This window comes from Diceros bicornis, chromosome 8, assembly GCF_020826845.1.
Source record: "Diceros bicornis minor isolate mBicDic1 chromosome 8, mDicBic1.mat.cur, whole genome shotgun sequence".
Classification (NCBI taxonomy): Eukaryota; Metazoa; Chordata; class Mammalia; order Perissodactyla; family Rhinocerotidae; genus Diceros; species Diceros bicornis.
This window is the reverse complement of record NC_080747.1, coordinates 34,611,259-34,630,036: the sequence shown is the minus strand read 5'-3', so window position 1 is coordinate 34,630,036 and position 18,778 is coordinate 34,611,259. Positions and strand designations below refer to the sequence as shown.

The window sequence follows — 18,778 nt, the reverse complement described above, 5'->3', positions numbered from 1 at the left end:
GTAGGAATGCAATTGATTTTTGCATACTAACCTTCTTTACCTATTGATTTTGAATGTTAAACTAACCTTGTATTCCTGGAATACTCACTTGATTATGATGTATTATCATTTTTATATATTGCTGGATTCAATTTGATGATATCTTAAGGATTTTTGCATCTAGGTTCATGAGGGATACTGGTCTGTATTTTTTTCTTGTAATGTCTGCAAGGTTTTGGCATCAGGGTTATGCTGGTCTTATTTGAGGAGCTGAAAAATGGTTCCTTCTCCTCTATATCTGAAAGTCTATGTACTACTGGTATTATTTCTTCCTTAAATGTTTGACAGAATTCTCTTGATACTATTCCACAGGTCACTGAGGCTCCCTTCATTTTTTTCAGTCTTTTTTCACTCTAGTTTCAGTATGAATGTTTCCTACTGTGATATATTTAAGTTTACTAATAATTTTTTCCACAGTGTCTAATCTGCTGTTAATTCTATATACTGAATTTTTCATATCAGATATATTTTTCAGCTCTAAAACTTCATTTGGTTCTTTTTCATGTCTTCCGTTTCTCTTCTCATTGTGTTCATGTTTTCCTTTTCAATACATGAACATAGTTGTAATAGCCATTTAACATCCTTAACATCCTTGTCTGCTAACTCTATCATATGTCAATTGAGTTTGTCTCTATTGACTGATTTTTCTCCTGGTTGTGAGTCAGATTTTCTGCTTCTTGGCTGTCTAGTAATTTTTTCATTAGATGCTAAACATTGTGAATGTTATACTGAGTGTTTGGATTTTACTGTCTTTCCTTATAGAGCGTGAGGCTTTGTTCTGGCAGGTAATTAAGTTACTTGTAGATCAGCATGATCCTTGAGAGCTTTGTTATGGAGGTTCTAGAAAAGCCTTTACATCAAGGATAATTTAGTCCTACTACTAAGGTACAAGCCTTCCACTGGCCTGGGTAATCAATGAGGACTCTCTATCTCAGATGGCCAGAACCTGAAATGCTCCCAGGTCTGTGTGAGCTCCAGGATTTACTCAGCTTAATGCGCCCTGATGGTTCTTTGCCCAGACTCATAGAGCTTTACCCCACACATGTGTAACTTAACATTCAGCAAAGATTCAACTCAACGAAAACCCTATGCAGACTTCTGCAGCTTTCTGTTTGCGTAGCTCCCTTCTCTGTGGAACTCTGCCTTGTAATTTCTAGCTACTTCAGACTCACTGAACTCTAATTTCTGCCTTCTCAACTCAATGAGACTGTTATCTCCCACCCTACTCCACTATCCCAAATGTGCCTCAAAGCAAAAAACCACAGAGATCATATAGTTCATCTGTTTCCCTTCTCTCAGCGATCATGGTCTTGCACTGCTATTGTCCAATGTTTGAAAATATTGTTTCATATATTTTGTCTAGTTTTTTGGTTGTTTACAGCAAAAGACTAAGTCCAGTCCCTACTAGTCCATCATGGCTGGAAAAAGAAGTTCTGTACATGTGTAGCAACTTGATTTTTTTACTCAAATCATGGTTATTATTCCAAGTCAATACAAAGCTATCTACTACCATATTCTTTTAAACTCCTGAATAGTATTTCAGACTATGGACACTTAAAAATTGTCTTTGATATTTTAAGTAACAATACTGAAATTAATACATACATAATTAGTACATATCTTCTTGCCTGTATGTACAAATATTTTTGCATTTCAATTTTCTAATGTTCAGATAAGCTTTCACCAAAATAGATATGTGTTATATATCTCTCTCCCATCCCATCTCCCCCCACTCCACATCACAACTGACTGGCAAAATATTATATAGATAGTAGTTACTAAGTATTTATGGAGTATAAAAATTTAATTCAAGAGAAAGATTGTTAGTACTAATAACAAATGTTCATTTTCTTTCTTTACTTTTACAAAAGGTTTTAATCCATTTGGCAGTGACTTAGACAAGTTCTCACATTTAATTTTGAGTTAAGATTGCTCTCCCTGCTCCTTACCATTTTATTATTATTTTTGACTTTGTCTTAAATATTTTTATTGTACCTGTGTTTTTACTGTGTTTTCCCAAATCTGTTCTTATATAACAGGAGTATAAATAAATAAATACTGGAAAAGTTTTCTTTTAATAGACTACATTCTTTAAAATGTGAAATGATACCGAAGTAGAAATTCTGTATTCTTAAAAAAGGCTTAGATTTGTAGTATTCAAAACTCGGATTAAAGGGGGTTTAAGAAGGTATTTTAATTTTATAAAAATCTTGCTTCATGTGCAAATTCAAGGAAAGGAATTCAAAATACTAGTCTAATGTGAAAATCATTTTAATTCATCAATCATATATAACTACTTTATATCTTTTTTCAAAACACTTAAATTCACTGGCTCTTACAGTCATAAGAACTCATTTTCAGACACCAAATTTCTACCTAACATAAGAATCCCTTCTACAAAACGTACAAAAAATCTCTGCGCAAACACTTAGTCAGTGATAATCTTATACTTCATATTCCACTGTTGGAAGTTCTTAAAGCATAACAACCTGCTTTAAAATTACTATGATCATATTTCTATGTACTTCATCATTCAAAAGTAAAATAATTTTGATCTTCTTCCACAAGCCAACTATATAGGAATCATTCAGTTTTTAAATAGGTCAACTTTTAGGCTAAAGCTTAAAAAAAATTACTTTAAAATTAATAAGATAGAAGCTTTTATCACTCACCTGATTACAAGTATCAGATAAAGAGTGTATAGCTTCTGAGAACATACTTGCTGAACCCGTATAAATCCAGGCAAGAAATTTAAAGAAGCAGTTTAATCCATTGCTAGGAGAGAAAGAGAAAATTATTTAGCATAGGTTTGGATAAAAATTTCCACCAAAAGCTTATTTAATTGATATATATATCTTGATACTAGATTCTGTTCAAAGTAAATTCTGTTCAAGAATCCCTAGGGGCCGGCCAGGTGGTGGAGCGGTTAAACGTACGTGCTCCACTTCGGCGGCCCAGGGTTCACAGGTTTGGATCCCAGGCGCGCACTGATGCAACTGCTTGTCAAGCCATGCTGTGGCAGCATCCCATATAAAGTAGGAAGATGGGCATGGATGTTAGCCCAGGGCCAATCTTCCTCAGCAAAAAGAGGAGGATTGGTGACGGACGTTAGCTCAGAGCTAATCTTCCTCACAAAAAAAAAAAAAAAAAAAAACAGAGGAATCCCTAGCCTTCAAGACCTATTATGTTTTAGGTAATAAGTAAAAATTTGAAAAATACAGATTATGGTATCATTAAATACTCAAATGAAGAGGCATGATATGTGTAAGCAAGTTACTTAAGTGCATTTGGAGAACTGATGAGAAAAGAGGGTGTTCTACATCTGGACAGAATGAAATTAGAAAAGAAATTATGTGTCTTAGGTAGGTACAGGAGGATCTGCACTTGATATAGTCCAGTAGGCCAGTGTCAAAGGCAAGACTTTGGTGAAGGTCTGTTTACTTAAGTAGACAGATGCCAGAGGTAAAGACAAAGCTAGACCAAAGCAGTCTCTGTGTCACAGCAGTAGACCACAGACACTAAAAGAAACATGGTTAGCTCTGAGGAAGCTAGCTGCTCAGATTCCAACAATAATGACTAGTATGATTTATCCCAGGCACTTACTATAGTCACTTACCATGTTTTATTATATCTATTATACAAATATTAACAGATATTACTATCCTCATTTTATAAATGAGGAAACTGTACATCTCCTTTCAGCTCCCCTTTTCCCCTCCCTCCACTTCAGAAAATTTCTTGAAAGAATCACATCTACTCTTGCTGTCTCAGTTTTCCTCACTTTGCACTAAGTCTTCAACCCACTAAACAATGGCTTCTGCCTCCAATATCTCATTAGATTGTTCTTAGCAATACCACCAACCATTTCTTGCTATTAAATTCCTGGAAACATTTTAATATTTTCCTTAATCTCACAGAAGCATTTGCCACTATTTTCTTAAAACAATGACTTCCTTGGCTTCCTTGATATCCCTGGTTTTCTTCCTACCTCTCTCCTTACTTTTCCTCACTCTTCTCTACAGACTGTTTTTCCTCAACTCATTTCTTAAATGTTAGCATTCTTCAAGGTTTTTTCCTGAGGGCTTTTTCTTCCTCACACTAGATACACATTCTCCAGGTGTTCTTAAGTACTCCGATGGCTTTAATTATCATCCATATACAAATAACTCTCAACTCTAAATCTCTAATCCAGATGTCCCTCTTCAGCTTCAAACCAATATATATTAACAGTAATAATAATTAAGTACATTTTATATACCAGATACTATGCTAAACAGTTTACATACATTACATACATTCCTCCAATGATGAAAGCTTTAATTATTAACCTTGTTTTAATGATGAAAAGAATTAATTCTGTTGACCAACTCTACATAAGTGCCCTATAGCTAACTCAAGCTAAAAATGAACTCATCATTTCCTTTGCTCTCACCCAGCCTCTCCTTCCAGTGTTCCTTCTCTCAGTGATGGTGTACCATCTGGCCAATTGTCCAAAGCAGAAACCTGGGCCCCATCCTTAACCATACTTTCTAAATACATTTTGAACCCAACCATGTCTCTCCACCCCTACCATCACTACCCGAGTTTATTGCATCATCTTTTTTTTTATTATTGTGAATGAATTCCTCTAGTCTAGTGCCCCTCCAACACTTGATGATAAGAATTATGTATTATATCTTTATATTTTAAGACCCTAGTACAATTTCTGACACATGTAATATATAAATATTTTAGAAATAAGAGAACTAATGAATCATGGAGTTAATGCTTTTAGAAATCCTAAAATAGATTAATCAGCAAAATGGATAAAAGGTAAACAAAACAATTGCAATCAAGAAGACAGAGGAAAAAAGAAAGGCAAAAACATGAAGTATGTTCTTCTAAGGTAAGCGGCAGAAAAACAAGAGTATAGATATTGCTCAGCAGCTATAACTCAGACTGGTTTTTAGTTACTCTAAAAATAACCTTGGGCAATTCAACTTTTTAAAAAAGACTTCTATCAATTAAGCAAAAAAGATATTCTTAGATCTTAATCACACATACATGGCACAAACATGGGTATATCTATGCAGACTCTTCCCCCATCACTTTATTGACAATAACAAAGACTTACTCAACTGCCTCCTAAAACAATATAAACCTCTAACTCTTCATCTAGATACCAAATAATACATTCATTCAAAGATACACACATTAAAAATAATATATTTCTATTCTAAAAGGCTTCTTTTTCAGTACTTACATGCAAATGGCAACCGTCACCACTTTTCCTGGCCCCTTAAAAAAAACTGATGTAGTTCTGGAGCGTGGCTATAAAAGAACAAAAACAAAACATCTCTAAAGTTTCCCCAAGAAGCACTATAAGGCTTACAAGTGACTCTGACACACCAGAAAATATCTCCTCTATCAAAGCCTCTGAATAACTAGGTCAAATGTTTTTTTTTCCTCCAGAATTTCCTCTTTAAAAAGTAGGAAGATGGAAATTGAAAGTGCATCTGGGTCCTTTTCCAGAACCTTAATTGTTTAGTTTCTTTGTCATTCATTTCCTGCCTACTTCCAGAAAGGATCTGAGTTGGTTACGTAGTAACTAGTGGTAAAATGATAAAAATGTATTGAACTAAAATCGACACTCTAAAATTTTTCCATTTCTTGAGCAACTTCTTAACTTTTAAACAAGCAACAGTCAAAGCCAACAAGTTTGCTGCTCTAATTTAACTCCTAAAGACCAAAGACCTCAAGTGATAATAATGTGTTTAATTCCAAAACAGACCAAAACAAAAGGAAATAAAACAAGTAGAAAAATACATTCAGGGAAAATATTTTTCCAGAGTTAAATGTTCTTTTACTGTTCCTTGAATATATAGACTCCGTGTTTTTTCTCTCCTTTCTGTGTTCTTCCTCTCCCTGGAATGCTATCATCTTCTACTGCAGTCTGTCCAAATTTTACTCGTCCTCTTCTATTGCCGGCCAAGTGTCACCTTTCTATGTAAATCTTTCCTTGGTCCCCCACAGAGAATAAATACTCACTCTGCTACAAATTTATTATTATACTTTACATTTCTATTAAAGCACTTCATATATTTCTGCCTTATGTCATTTATTCAAGAAATATTTATTGTGCAACTACTATATGCCTGGTACAGTTCTAGATGCTGGGGCATGACAGTAAACAAAACAGAGTCCCTGCCTTCATAAATCACACAGTCTAGTATAGGAAGATAGAGAATAAATCCATAGACAAATATACAATATCAGACAGTGATGAATATAATAAAGAAAATAAAACAGAGAACTGAGAGAATAATGTGTGTTGAGGGGGTGGTTACGGTGGGAAGGGTTATTTTAACTACACTAGACAGGGAAAGAGGCTCAATGACGAGAAGGAGGCAACCATGAAAAAATCTGGAAGAAGAATGTTTCAGGCAGAATATACAGCATGTTCAAATACTCTGGAACAGAAATAATTTTGGTGTGTACAAAAGACAAAAATAAGGCTGGTATGGCTCAAGCATAGAGAGCAGGGGAAATGGCAGGAGTTCATGGGAGAGGAGGAGGCAGGGCCACATCGCACAGGACTCTGCAGACTAAAGTAATTGAGTGTGAACCTTACTATAATGGCAAAAAGCCACTGATGAGTATTTTAAGCAGATACTCGACATAGTCTGATTTATGTTTTAAAAAGATATAGTTTATGATGTAGAGAATGAATTATGAGGGCAAAAGCAAAGGTGGAGACATCAATTTGGAGGGTATTCCAGGTAAGAGATGGTGATGGTTTAGACTAAGGAACAGGGTGCGAAGCAGTCATACTTGGTATCTATTTTAGAGGAATGTCTATGGGACTTGCTAATGGATTTAAATATAAAAGCCTCTATAATGAATCTCTGATGTTTGGAGGCTGGGTAAAAACAGCAGGGTCTTTAGCAAAGGAGACAGAGGAGAAAGAGGAATTAATGAAATAAGAGGAAAACCAAGAGAAAGATTGTCTTGAGCTCCTAGAGAATTAAGGTATTCCAAGGAAAAGGAATACCTGCTACTGACGGTAGGAACTTAAACACTTCTTCCTTACTTCTCTGATTTCCACGAAGAGCGGTTTTTTTTTCCCCTGATACTGTTGGTGTCTTGCACATAAACCTCTCCTCCTCCCCGCTGGCCCCCTGTAGGCTGACTAGGTTTAGTGAAGTAGATAAACTGGTAAGCTTAGAAGAGAACGCTGGGCATGCTTAGCTACCTCCTTTACTTTGGAATTTGGTACACATTTTCTTCTGTTCAACCACGGCTCTGTATCTGGGCAAAATGGGGAGAGCTGGCTACAATTTCCTGGGTAAGTCTAAATAGAAGAGTCTTTAAAATCTAATGCACTGGCTTGGAACTTTGAGAAACTGCTAAGGAAAATAAATAAAGAGTGAATTTTAGGTTGTTAGTGGGACCGTGCCATGTAAGGATTTGTTCTTGCGGGGCCGGCCCGGTGGCACAAGCGGTTAAGTGCGCACGCTCTGCTGTGGCGGCCCGGGGTTCACCAGTTCGGATCCCAGGCACGCACCGACGCACCACTTGTCAAGCCATGTTGTGGCGGGGTCCCATATAAAGTGGAGGAAGATAGGCATGGATGTTAGCCCAGGGCCAGTCTTCCTCAGCAAAGAAAAAAAAAAAAAAAAAAAGAAGAGGAGGATTGCCAGATGTTAGCTCAGAGCCGATCTCCTTCACAAAAAAAAAAAAAAGAATTTGTTCTTGGTAAGTTCACCACAGCTTATGGCAGTCTTGTCCCCTGGCAGGCAGGCCACAATGATCTTGAGTAAGTAGAAACAGCGCTCATCGAAAGTGCAGGTTCTGGAGCACAGGCTACTGCAGCTTCAACCTGAACTATTTTTTTTCTTTTGGTGAGAAAAATCAGCCCTGAGCTAACATCCAACACCAATCCTCCTCTTTTCGCTGAGGAAGACTGGCCCTGGGCTAACATCTGTGCCCATCTTCCTCCACTTTATATGGGATGCTGCCACAGCATGACTTGATAAGCGGGGCATCGGTGCGCGCCCGGGATCCGAACCCAGGCCGCCAGCAGCAGAGCATGCACACCTAAGCGCTACGCCATGGGGCTGGGCCCTTAAACATGAATTCTACAGATGCATCTGGGTTTGATTTTGCCAAGAAAGCTGAGATGGGATTCTGTTTCAGGTGTGAGGGGAGAAAAATGCCTTTTTTAATTTTTTGCACTTTAACAGCATTTTGCAGTCAAGTCTGCAGGCCAGGATTTTAAAGAGCACCTCCTAAGTTCCCTGTAGACAACAGAGCAAAAGATAGTTTAAAGCAAACTTTAAACTATCAGGGTCAGGTCTTGACAAACAGTGTGTAATTAGATGCCCCAAATTCTGTTTTGAACTGCTTTCAGGGATAAAACAAGGAACTAGGCAGGGACAAACCTTGTCCATATGGTTTTAACTTGAACTTAGATTTGTAAAACTGTAAAATCTAATCGCGGCTCTAGATTTCCAAGTTCTACTGATTATTGATAAATTAAAGACTAGACGATGTGTATTTTATTATATTATTATAATAAAAATATGCTGTATCCTTTGGTTGAATAGAGGAAAAAAACAGTGAAATTATTATAGGAACAGGAAGTAGAAAATGAATACAAATAAATGAAAACATGCTGCTTCAAGTGGAAGATGAGAGAGATTTCTTTAGAAGAAAAGTTTGAGAACTTATGGGATGAACAAGACAGGGAAGGGAACTGAGATCTTTAAAACCAGAACAGAATGTTATAATAAGGAAAAAGAGATTCACTGAGCTCAAACTGCTCTGATAAAGAAGGCTGGTGAAAAGGTGAAAATGTGTTGGTAGTAACTAAGTCAGAAACAGCGACAAGGTCCATGGAAATCTAGCAGCAAGAGAAGCAAAACCTGCACAGCAAAGGAAACTATCAACAAAATGAAAAGACAACCTAACAATTGGGAGAAGATATTTGCAAACCATATATCTGATAAGGGGTTAATACCCAAAATATATAAAGAACTCATACATCTCAACAACAAAAAAACAAACAACCCAATTAAAAAATGAGCAAAAGATCTGAACAGACATTTCTCCAAAGACGATACACAGATGGCCAACAGGCACATGAAAAGATGTTCAACATCACTGATTATCAGGGAAATCCAAATCAAAACTACAATGAGATTTCACCTCGCGGCCGTCAGACTGGCTATAATTAAGACAACCAGAAATAACAAGTGTTGGAGAGGATGTGGAGAAAGGGAACTCTCTTACACTGCTGGTGGGAATGCAAACTGGTGCAACCACTACAGAAAACAGTATGGAGATGGAGATTCCTCAAAAAATTAAGGTGGGTATTTATCCAAAGAACATGAAAACAGGAATGCGTAAAGATATATGTTCCCCTATGTTCATTGCAGCACTATTCACAATAGCCAACATTTGGAAACAACCTAAGTGCCCAAGAAGGGATGAACAGATAAAGAAGATGTGGTATATATACACAATGGAAACTACTCAGCTATAAAAAAAGATGAAATCTTGCCATTTGCCACATCATGGATGGACCTTGAGGGTATTATGCTAAGTGAAATAAGTAAGAGGGATAAAGTCAAATACCATATGATCTCACTCATAAACAGAAGATAACAACAACAAACACAAACATAGATACAGAGATTAGACTGGTGGTTACCAGAGGGGAAGGGGGGAGAGAGGAGGGTTAAAGGGGTGACAGGACGCATGTGTATGGTGATGGACGGTAATTAGTCTTTGAGTGGTGAATATGATGTAGCCTACACAGAAGTCAAAATATAATGATGTACACCTGAAATTTATATAATATTATAAGCCAATGTTATCTCAACAACAAAAAAAAAGGAAAAAAGAAAAGAGAAGCAAAATCTGGAAAAGCAAGAGATCCACAAGGACCCAAGATTCACAACCCTCTTGGGAAGCATCTTGTTAAAGCCACTCATAAGTTCCACAATAAAAGCAATTGGAGGACTGCTCCTTAAAGATCAGAATGGCCAAACTGTTGATAATTATTGAAATTGAATGATGGTTATATCAAATATCTATTTTTTCTATTTTCATGTATATTTGAAAATGTTCATAGTAAGTTTTTTAAATATTGGAACAAAAATAGAAAATTTGGAAAGATTTCAGAGAACACTGCTAGGAAAATCAGCACAAAATACTCAAAGAACTACTGGCGCATTTCAAGGTGACACTATCATTGCAAATGGAGATAACGGTACTTCCAATGCTCTGAAGGACTATCCCAAGAAATTCACAAAATTAGGATTCTAAGGGAAGGCACAAAAAAGTAGAAACAGGAGGCACAAGAAAGTAGACATGTATTAAAGGGGAAATATATTAAAGGACAATGAGAAATTAGATATCAGAGGGTTAGATATTGTTCTGATGATGGAGTGCTTTAAGCAGATGCAGAACATAGCGAGTTCGTATATCTCACTACTGGAGTTCCCATAAGACAAAGAAGACTATAACAAAAAAACAAGCGTCTGGGTCAGAAAGGAAAAAAAGAAGTAAAAGTAAAGATTTAATTCTAGCAAAAAGTACTAACTCCATATGTTTTATTTATTTTTTTGTGTGAGAAGATCAGCCCTGAGCTAACATCTATTGCCAACCCTCCTCCTTTTTTTTTCACTTTTTCTCCCCAAAGCCCCAGTAGATAGTTGTATGTCATAGTTGCACATCCTTCTAGTTGCTGTATGTGGGACGCCACCTCAGCATGGCCGGACAAGCGGTGCGTTGGTGCGCACCCGGGATCCGAACCCAGGCCGCCAGTAGTGGAGCACACGCACTTAACCGCTAAGCCATGGGGCCGGCCTCCTGCCCCCATGTGTTCTAGAGAAGGAATGCAACCATCTTCAGGAGGCTAGCAAGTGTTCCTAACAGGAATATGGGAACAGTAGAGGGAAATTAAATACTAAAGTCTTATCCTACTACTACAAAAAAGAGTGTAATAAAAAGAAATCCTATTCGAAATCTGGAACATTTCAAAGTTGAGGAGTACTAATCTTCAAAAGGCCTCTAGTGACACAGATTTCAGAAGTCAACAGCTACTATTGAAAATCTGGTGAGTAAGATCCTCCATGTGAAACTGACAGAAGGGCTAGGAATAAATCTTCCCAGGAAGCAGGTCTCACCAGCCTAAGTTATTCTACAGCAAGAGGCAGTGGCAGCAGCTGTCATGGCACAGAAGTAAAATGCTGGCTCACAAGACACATGAAAGCTCTACCACTGAATAGAGTTCACACCTTCAGTGCAACACTGGGGTGCCAGAAATACAGGGCTCAAGGGGAAATGGAGATTAAGAGGTTCTGAATATAATGAGTGGGAAAGAAAAGCAAATCAAATAAGATATGATTAGAGTTGTCATTACTGTGAAATTCTAAATTTTACAAGAAGGCAGCAATGTCTGAAATGTAACTCAGAAGAAAAAATGTAACTCAGAAGAAAAGAGACAATTTGTATAGACAGCCTTTTCTCCAGACAGGACATTCGCTTCTTTTTTTTTTTTAATTTTTATTTCTTTATTTATTTTTCCCCCCAAAGCCCCAGTAGATAGTTGTATGTCATAGCTGCACATCCCTCCAGTTGCTGTACGTGGGACGCGGCCTCAGCATGGCTGGAGAAGCGGTGCGTCGGTGAGCGCCCGGGATCCGAACCCGGGCCGCCAGCAGCAGAGCGCGCGCACTTAACTGCTAAGCCACGGGGCCGGCCCCAGGACATTCGCTTCTTGATAGGAGATCCCTCCCAGCTAAGTTTAGATGCAAAGCTGACTCTGGACATGACTACTTGGCATCTTGGAGGTGTTGGTGACTTTGGTTAAGAGCCATTTCAGTGGAGTGGTGGGGATGAAAGTTCAATTGGAGAAGATTCAGGAGAGAATAAGAGGTGAAATAATAAAGGCAAACTTTCTATGCTGGTCCCAATATTAATTTCTTTCTAGTAGGAAGAAAAACAGAGTATTCTGGCACACATGTAGATAAGTTAGCAAATTTGGTAATGGAAAGATGAGGTACTTTTATCAGATTGCATCTATTTTTTCAATGAAATATGCAGCAAGGTCATCAACTGAAGAGTGAAGAGAGGCTGTAGGAAATTTAGGAAGAGAAGAAAGCGTATGCAACAGCTATCTTAGAGAGTGGGACAGTGAATGTAGTATGGAAGTTTAGTAAGACTGTCAAATCATCTTGAGTGTCCATTGATTTTGTATACTCATATAATAAAGAAAGAATAATTGAAATGGCTGTGTAATTTTCTCCTCCAAGGGTTGAGCTTCTTGGGTTCAAGCAGAGAATTGGCAGTTTGAATGTTTAACCGTAGGAGTAGGAGAGAGGACAAAGGAAATTAAGAGTGTATATGAGAGAGCTAAATCTTGCTAAAAACCTAAGAAAACAGTCTTTTCCCTCATCTAATCTATATGCTTATGGCTTCTAACACAGTTATGAATTTATAGAGAACGTATCCCCCAATTTTTAAAATGTCAAGAAAATCAGACAGAAGCAAATAGAATGTAATTCAGTAAATTAAAATGTGTTCAAGAAAATTCTGGATTAGGATCACTGACATACTTCTTAGAATTTCACAATGGACTGATACCAGGATTTCACTGTGCAACACATACACACATAACATTATCAGAAAGATATCCTTACCTTGGTGTTTCCCAGAAAGTCTCTATATTCTCTTAATATTTTTTGGTTTCTAAATAGCCCTATAAGAAAAGAATTACAAAATACATTTAGGTCACATATATTCTTATCATTCACATTTTAGATTAACACAATATATTCTCTTTATGACTATGTTAAATATGTTCTACTAACTACCAGCAAAAAATCAGGTTATTATAAGAAATCTGGATTTGCAACCTGATTAAAAAACAGGCCAAGGACTTGAACAGACCTTTCTCCAAAGATGATATACAAATGGCCAACAAGCACATGAAAAGGTGCTCAAACCACTAATCAGAGAAATGCAAATCAAAACCAGAATGAGGTATCACCTCACACCCAAAAGAATGGCTACTAGCAAAACAACAACAACAAAAGACCCCAAAAAATAACAAGTGTTGGCAAGGAGACAGAAAAATTGGAAACCTTGTGCATGTTGGTGGGATTGTAAATTGGGGCAATCACTATGGAAAACAATATGGAGGTTCCTCAAAAATTAAAAACTACCATATGACCTAGCAATCCCACTTTTGGGACATACCCAAAAAATTGAAAGCAGGCTCTCAAAGAGATATTTACACACTCATGTTCACAGCAGCACTATTCACAATAGCCAAGAGGTGGAAGCAACCAACATGTTCACAGACGCATGACTGAATAAACAAATTATGGTATATACATACAATGGAATATTATTCAGCCTTAAAAAGGAAGGAAATCCTGTCACATGGATGAACCTTGAGGACATTATGCTAAGTTAAATGTCAGTCAAACAGACAAATATTGTATGATTCCATTTATATGAGGTATCTAGAGTAGTCAAATGCATAGAAACAGAAAGTAGAATGGTGGTTACCAGAGGCTAGGGAGAGCAGGAAAGGGGAGTTGTTTAATGGGCATAGTTTTAATTTTGCAAAACAGAAAAGTTCTAGAGATCTGTTTCATAACAATGTGAATATACTTAATGTGAATGTGAATATACTTAACACTTAACACTTGTGAACTGTACACTTAAAAATGTATAAGACGAGGGGCCAGCCCAGTGGCATAGCAGTTAAGTTCACGCGTTCCATTTCGGTGGCCCAGGGTTCACGGGCTCGGATCCTGGGTGCAGACCTACTCACCGCTCATCAAGCCACGCTGAGGCGGTGTCCCACATAGAAGAACTAGAGGGACCTACAAGTAGGATATACAACTATGTACTGGGGCTCTGGGAAGAAAAAATAAAAAGAGAAAGATTGGCAACAGACGTTAGCTCAGCGCCAATTCTCCTCAAAAGAAAAAAAGCATATAAGGCATAAAACAAAAACGTCTAAGATGATAAATTTTATGTTATGTTTTTTACCACAATAAAAAAAAGGGGAGGGAGAAATCTGGATTTGCAATGAGATAAAAGCAGTTTAATAAGATTCTGTCCTCAATGTTACCTAAAATATATGAGTTATTTAAGTTTTATATAAGAACCAATTCTTCACTTTTAGCTCAGAGTTCAAAAATACAGGAAAAAATATTATTCTATTATTGTGTTTTCTCAAATTTTAAACTTTAAATATCTCCTTTGACATACGTACAAGGCTATTCATTGTATTTTAATAGCAAAAGACTGGAAATGACTATGGGGTAATGATTGAATAAACCATGGTGTATCAAACAAAATGGAGTATTATAAGAAGAATAAAGAAATGTCTCTATTTACTGCTATGGAATGCTGCCCAAGACATACTGTCAAGGAAAAAAAAAAAAAAGCAAGGACAGAAAGTATGTATAGTAGGCCTTATTTATGAAAAGGCAGTGGGTTAATACCAGCATGTATGTTATCGTATCATATTTTTTAATGGAAAAAAATAACCCCAAAACTTAAATTAAAATGGTTAGCTATGGGGCCGACCCGTGGCTAAGTGGTTAAGTGCGTGTGCTCCGCTGTGGTGGCCCGGGGTTCGCAGGTTCGGATCCCGGGTAGGCACCGATGCACCGCTTGTTAAGCCATGCTATGGCAGCGTCCCATACAAAGTGGAGGAAGATGGGCACAGATGTTAGCCCAGGGCCAGTCTTCCTCAAGAAAAAAGGGGAGGATTGGCATTGGATGTTAGCTCACGGCTAGTCCTCCTCACAAAAAAAAAAAAAAAAAAAAAAAAATGGTTAGCTACGAGAGAGGGAGGGAATAGGATGGAGAGGACAGGGATGGAAGCTAGATTTCTCTGAAGTATTTTGTCCAGTGGATTTGATTTTGGAACCATGTAAATGTTCTATAAACTATAAAATAAAAATAAATCAAAGTTATTTTTAAAAATCAAAAGCAGGGGGCTGGCCCGGTGGCATAGTGGTTGGGTTCGCGTGCTCTGCTTCAGCAGCCCGGGGTTTGCAGGTTCTAATCCTGGGCGCGGACCTCCACACCGCTCATCAAGCCATTCAGTAGTGGTGAACCAAATACAAAAAAATGGAGGAAGACTGGCACAGATGTTAGCTCAGGGACAATCTTTCTCAAGCAAAAAGAGGAAGACTGGCAATAGATGTTAGCTCAGGACCAATCTTCCTCACCAGGAAAAAAATCAAAAGCAAAATGAAATGAACCTAATTTGATATCTATTTGATAGTTTATCCATAGAGAAATTTCAAGTGACTTTAAAACACAGAAATTTGACTATACACCCTGAGTGAGATATATATTAAAGACAAAGAGAAAAGCCAAGACATCTTAAATCACCCTGATAGCAACAATGTTGATACTGTTATTCTGAAACTGCACTACATTCTCTCTATATGTGTGTATACACATATAAGAATAAACTAAATATATAATGACTCTAGTTATGTTAATGAATTAGGAATTAAGATTTTCAGTGATAAAAAAGATACCAAAAAAAAAAAAACCAATAGATTTATCAGAATAACTTATGTATTTTCTCTCTTAAGAAGGAAAAAAAAAAAAGTATATCCTAGCTCTGTCCACTGCAAAGACCTTAAAAATATGCCAACCTATTAAAAATGAGTACCCCTAATGCCCAGGGTACGGTCTATCAATTTTATTTACCGCTAAAAGGAAAAGGGGCTCCTTTTAGAAATGGCTGATTCTCAATCTGGGGCAGGAAACGTACAAGATGATCCAAAAACATCTTATTGTCACCTAAAAGCAAGGATGCCCAAGTACTAGAGTGGTAATAAAAGGACTTAGGAGGCAACTTGAGGTGCTTCCACTGGTCAACAATGGGACAATCTGAGCACCACTACTTTGCCACTTTGTGCTTTCTTTCCTTGCACGTCTTCTTCACCCTCTTCCCCTTTTCCTTGATCTCCTTCCTATCCCAGTACTCTCCCTCTTGGTACTGAACGCTCATACTCTCAAGAAACTCTCTATGCCTTTTCTTCCTGTGTTACTGATCATAATTCTCTCACAATTTCCACTTAGAAATTTCACCAAATCATCAGGGGAAGGAAATATTGTCATCTTTAAACTTTGGTCCTGTGCAGAATTTAGAAATATAAAGAATTCAGAGTCCTCCTCAATATTTGTACTCCAGGGCTTCTACTTTTAGATCCTCTTATTAGGTTACTAGCTGCTCCTTCAAAAACACCAAAACAAAATGGGCTGGAGAGGCCAGCCCTGTGGCCTAGTGGTTAAGTTCGGCGTGCTGCACTTCGGTTGCCTGGGTTTGGTTCCTGGGTGCAGAACTACACTTGTCGCAGCCATGCTGTGGTGGCAACCCACATACAAGATAGAGAAGACTGGCACAGATGTCAGCTCAGGGCGAATCTTCCTCAGCAAAATAAAAAGGCTGGAATCTTAATGAGACAATTGAGATGGGGTTGGCAAACTTTCTATAAAGGGCTAGAGAGCAAATATCTTATGCTTTGGAAGCCAAGAAGCAATATATAGGATATTATGAAGGTACTTACATAACAAGAGAAAACAACTTCCCATTTTTCGGGGAAATAATTTAAAATATAATAAAAATATGTGAGTATAATTCTTGCAGTACAGGTTTACTAATAAGAAGAATGGAATTCTTTTTTGGAGGTGGAATAACGTTTCACTTAATTGGGATTCGAAGTTAGTGTTCTCTATCATCAAAAATGATTGTGCTATGGAAAACTGTGTGCAAGTTCCTCAAAAAATTAAAAGTAGAACTATCATATGATCCAGCAATTCCACTTCTGGGTATATATCCAAAGGAAACGAAATCAGCATCTCAGAGAGATAGCTGCACTTCCATGTTCACTGCAGTATTATTCACAATAGTTAAGCTAGGGAAACTAAGTGTTCATCAACTGATGAATGGATAAAGTAAATGTTACATATATATATACACACACACACACACACAATGGAATATTATTCAGTCACAGAAAAGAAAGAAATCCTATTATTTGCAACAGCATGGATGAACCTAGAAGACATTATGCTAAGTGAAATAAGCCAGACAAAGAAAGATAAATACTGTATGATCTCACTTATATGCAGAATCTAAAAAAGTGGAACTCACAGAGGCAGAGAGTAGAATGGTGGTTGCCAGGGGTCAGGGAGGGGGAAATATGGAGATGTTGGTCAAAGGGTACAAACTTACTTATATAATGAATAAGTTCTGGAGATTTAATGTACAACATAATTACTATAGCTAATAATACTGTATTGTATATTTGAAATTTGCTAAAAGAGTAGATCTTAAGTGTTTTCACCACACACACAAAAAAGGTAACTATGTGAGGTGATAGATGTGTTAATTAGTTTGATTATGGTAATCACTTCACAATTATAAGTATACAGAATCATCACACTGTCCACCTTAACCATATACAATGTCTACTGTCAACTGTACCTCATAAAGCTGGAAAAAACTGATTGTAAAGGGTGGCAGAATATGCCACTCCCAAATTACTTTGGCATAAAGATTATTTTGAGCTAAAGACACTTAAAAAACAGCAGGTATAAGAACATTCTGACCTCCCCTTTTCTTCCTAAGAGCTGGAGATAAAACTCGCATGTAAAAGATATCCTCCCTATATGAGGAGGAAAGAAACATTCTTATCACTAGAGAGGGAGAGACAAGGTGGAGAAAATTCTGTACAAAAAGACCTTGTCAAAAATAACTTACGTTCTTCCCCATAAGATTCAATTCTCAGGCCCAGCCAAAGACCCTAAGAGGGTAAAGGTAATATTTTGCCTTCCCTATAATTGCAAATGTTCATCTGTTAATGCTGACCTATAATGAGATTTTACATATTTCCTAGTTGAAAATTTCTTTTCTTACAGATCATTTTACATTGATGCCAAATACTGGCATCAATGCATCAGCATATTTTAAATAAGCATACTCATTGCTTGGAAGGCATTTATAGAATCCTAGTAAATTCTTCTCTCCTATTTGCCTTTTAGCATGTCAATACATTGATTTAATCACTTCCAATTGAAGATTAGGTAGAAGCTCCTCAAAAAAGAAAAATCCACAGTTCAATGGATTTTGGAATATGGAAATTTCCTCTGTATTTGCAACAAGGTCTGAAAAACACTTCTGGAACCGTAGGTTGGCCTTAGAAAATATATCTGCTACAAATTCCTTCTGTTTTAATTTTTAACAGCACAGGAAGCACATAAAAGCAGACTGACCGGGGGGCCGGCACGGTGGCACAAGCGGTTAAGTGCGCGCGCTCCGCTGCAGCGGCCCGGGGTTCGCTGGTTCGGATCCCGGGCGCGCACCGACGCACTGCTTGGCAAGCCATGCTGTGGCGGCGTCCCATATAAAGTGGAGGAAGATGGGCACAGATGTTAGCCCAGGACCGTCTTCCTCAGCAAAAAAAGAGGAGGATTGGCGGATGTTAGCACAGGGCTGATCTCCTCACAAAAAAAAAAAAAAAAAAAAAAAAAAGCAGATTGACCGGGCCGGCCCCATGGCTTAGCGGTTAAGTGCACGCGCTCCGCTGCTGGCAGCCTGGGTTCGGATCCCGGGCGCGCACCGCTTCTCCGGCCATGCTGGGGCCGCGTCCCACATACAGCAACTGGAAGGATGTGCAGCTATGACATACAACTATCTACTGGGGCT

The 18,778-nt window shown here is 37.7% G+C and overlaps 1 protein-coding gene across 2 annotated transcripts in view; it reads right to left on the bottom strand.

The window, feature by feature from the left end:
• The window catches only part of SLC30A9 (solute carrier family 30 member 9), an 85,899-nt gene that overhangs the window by 33,969 nt on the left and 33,152 nt on the right, over positions 1–18,778 (bottom strand). For both annotated transcript variants that reach the window (XM_058546976.1, XM_058546975.1), the window contains 3 exons: positions 12,726–12,784; positions 5,282–5,349; positions 2,712–2,814 (listed from right to left, as the gene is read on the bottom strand). In XM_058546976.1, the coding sequence (XP_058402959.1) occupies positions 2,712–2,814; positions 5,282–5,349; positions 12,726–12,784 (230 nt within the window). The remainder of the gene's footprint in view (positions 1–2,711; positions 2,815–5,281; positions 5,350–12,725; positions 12,785–18,778) is intronic.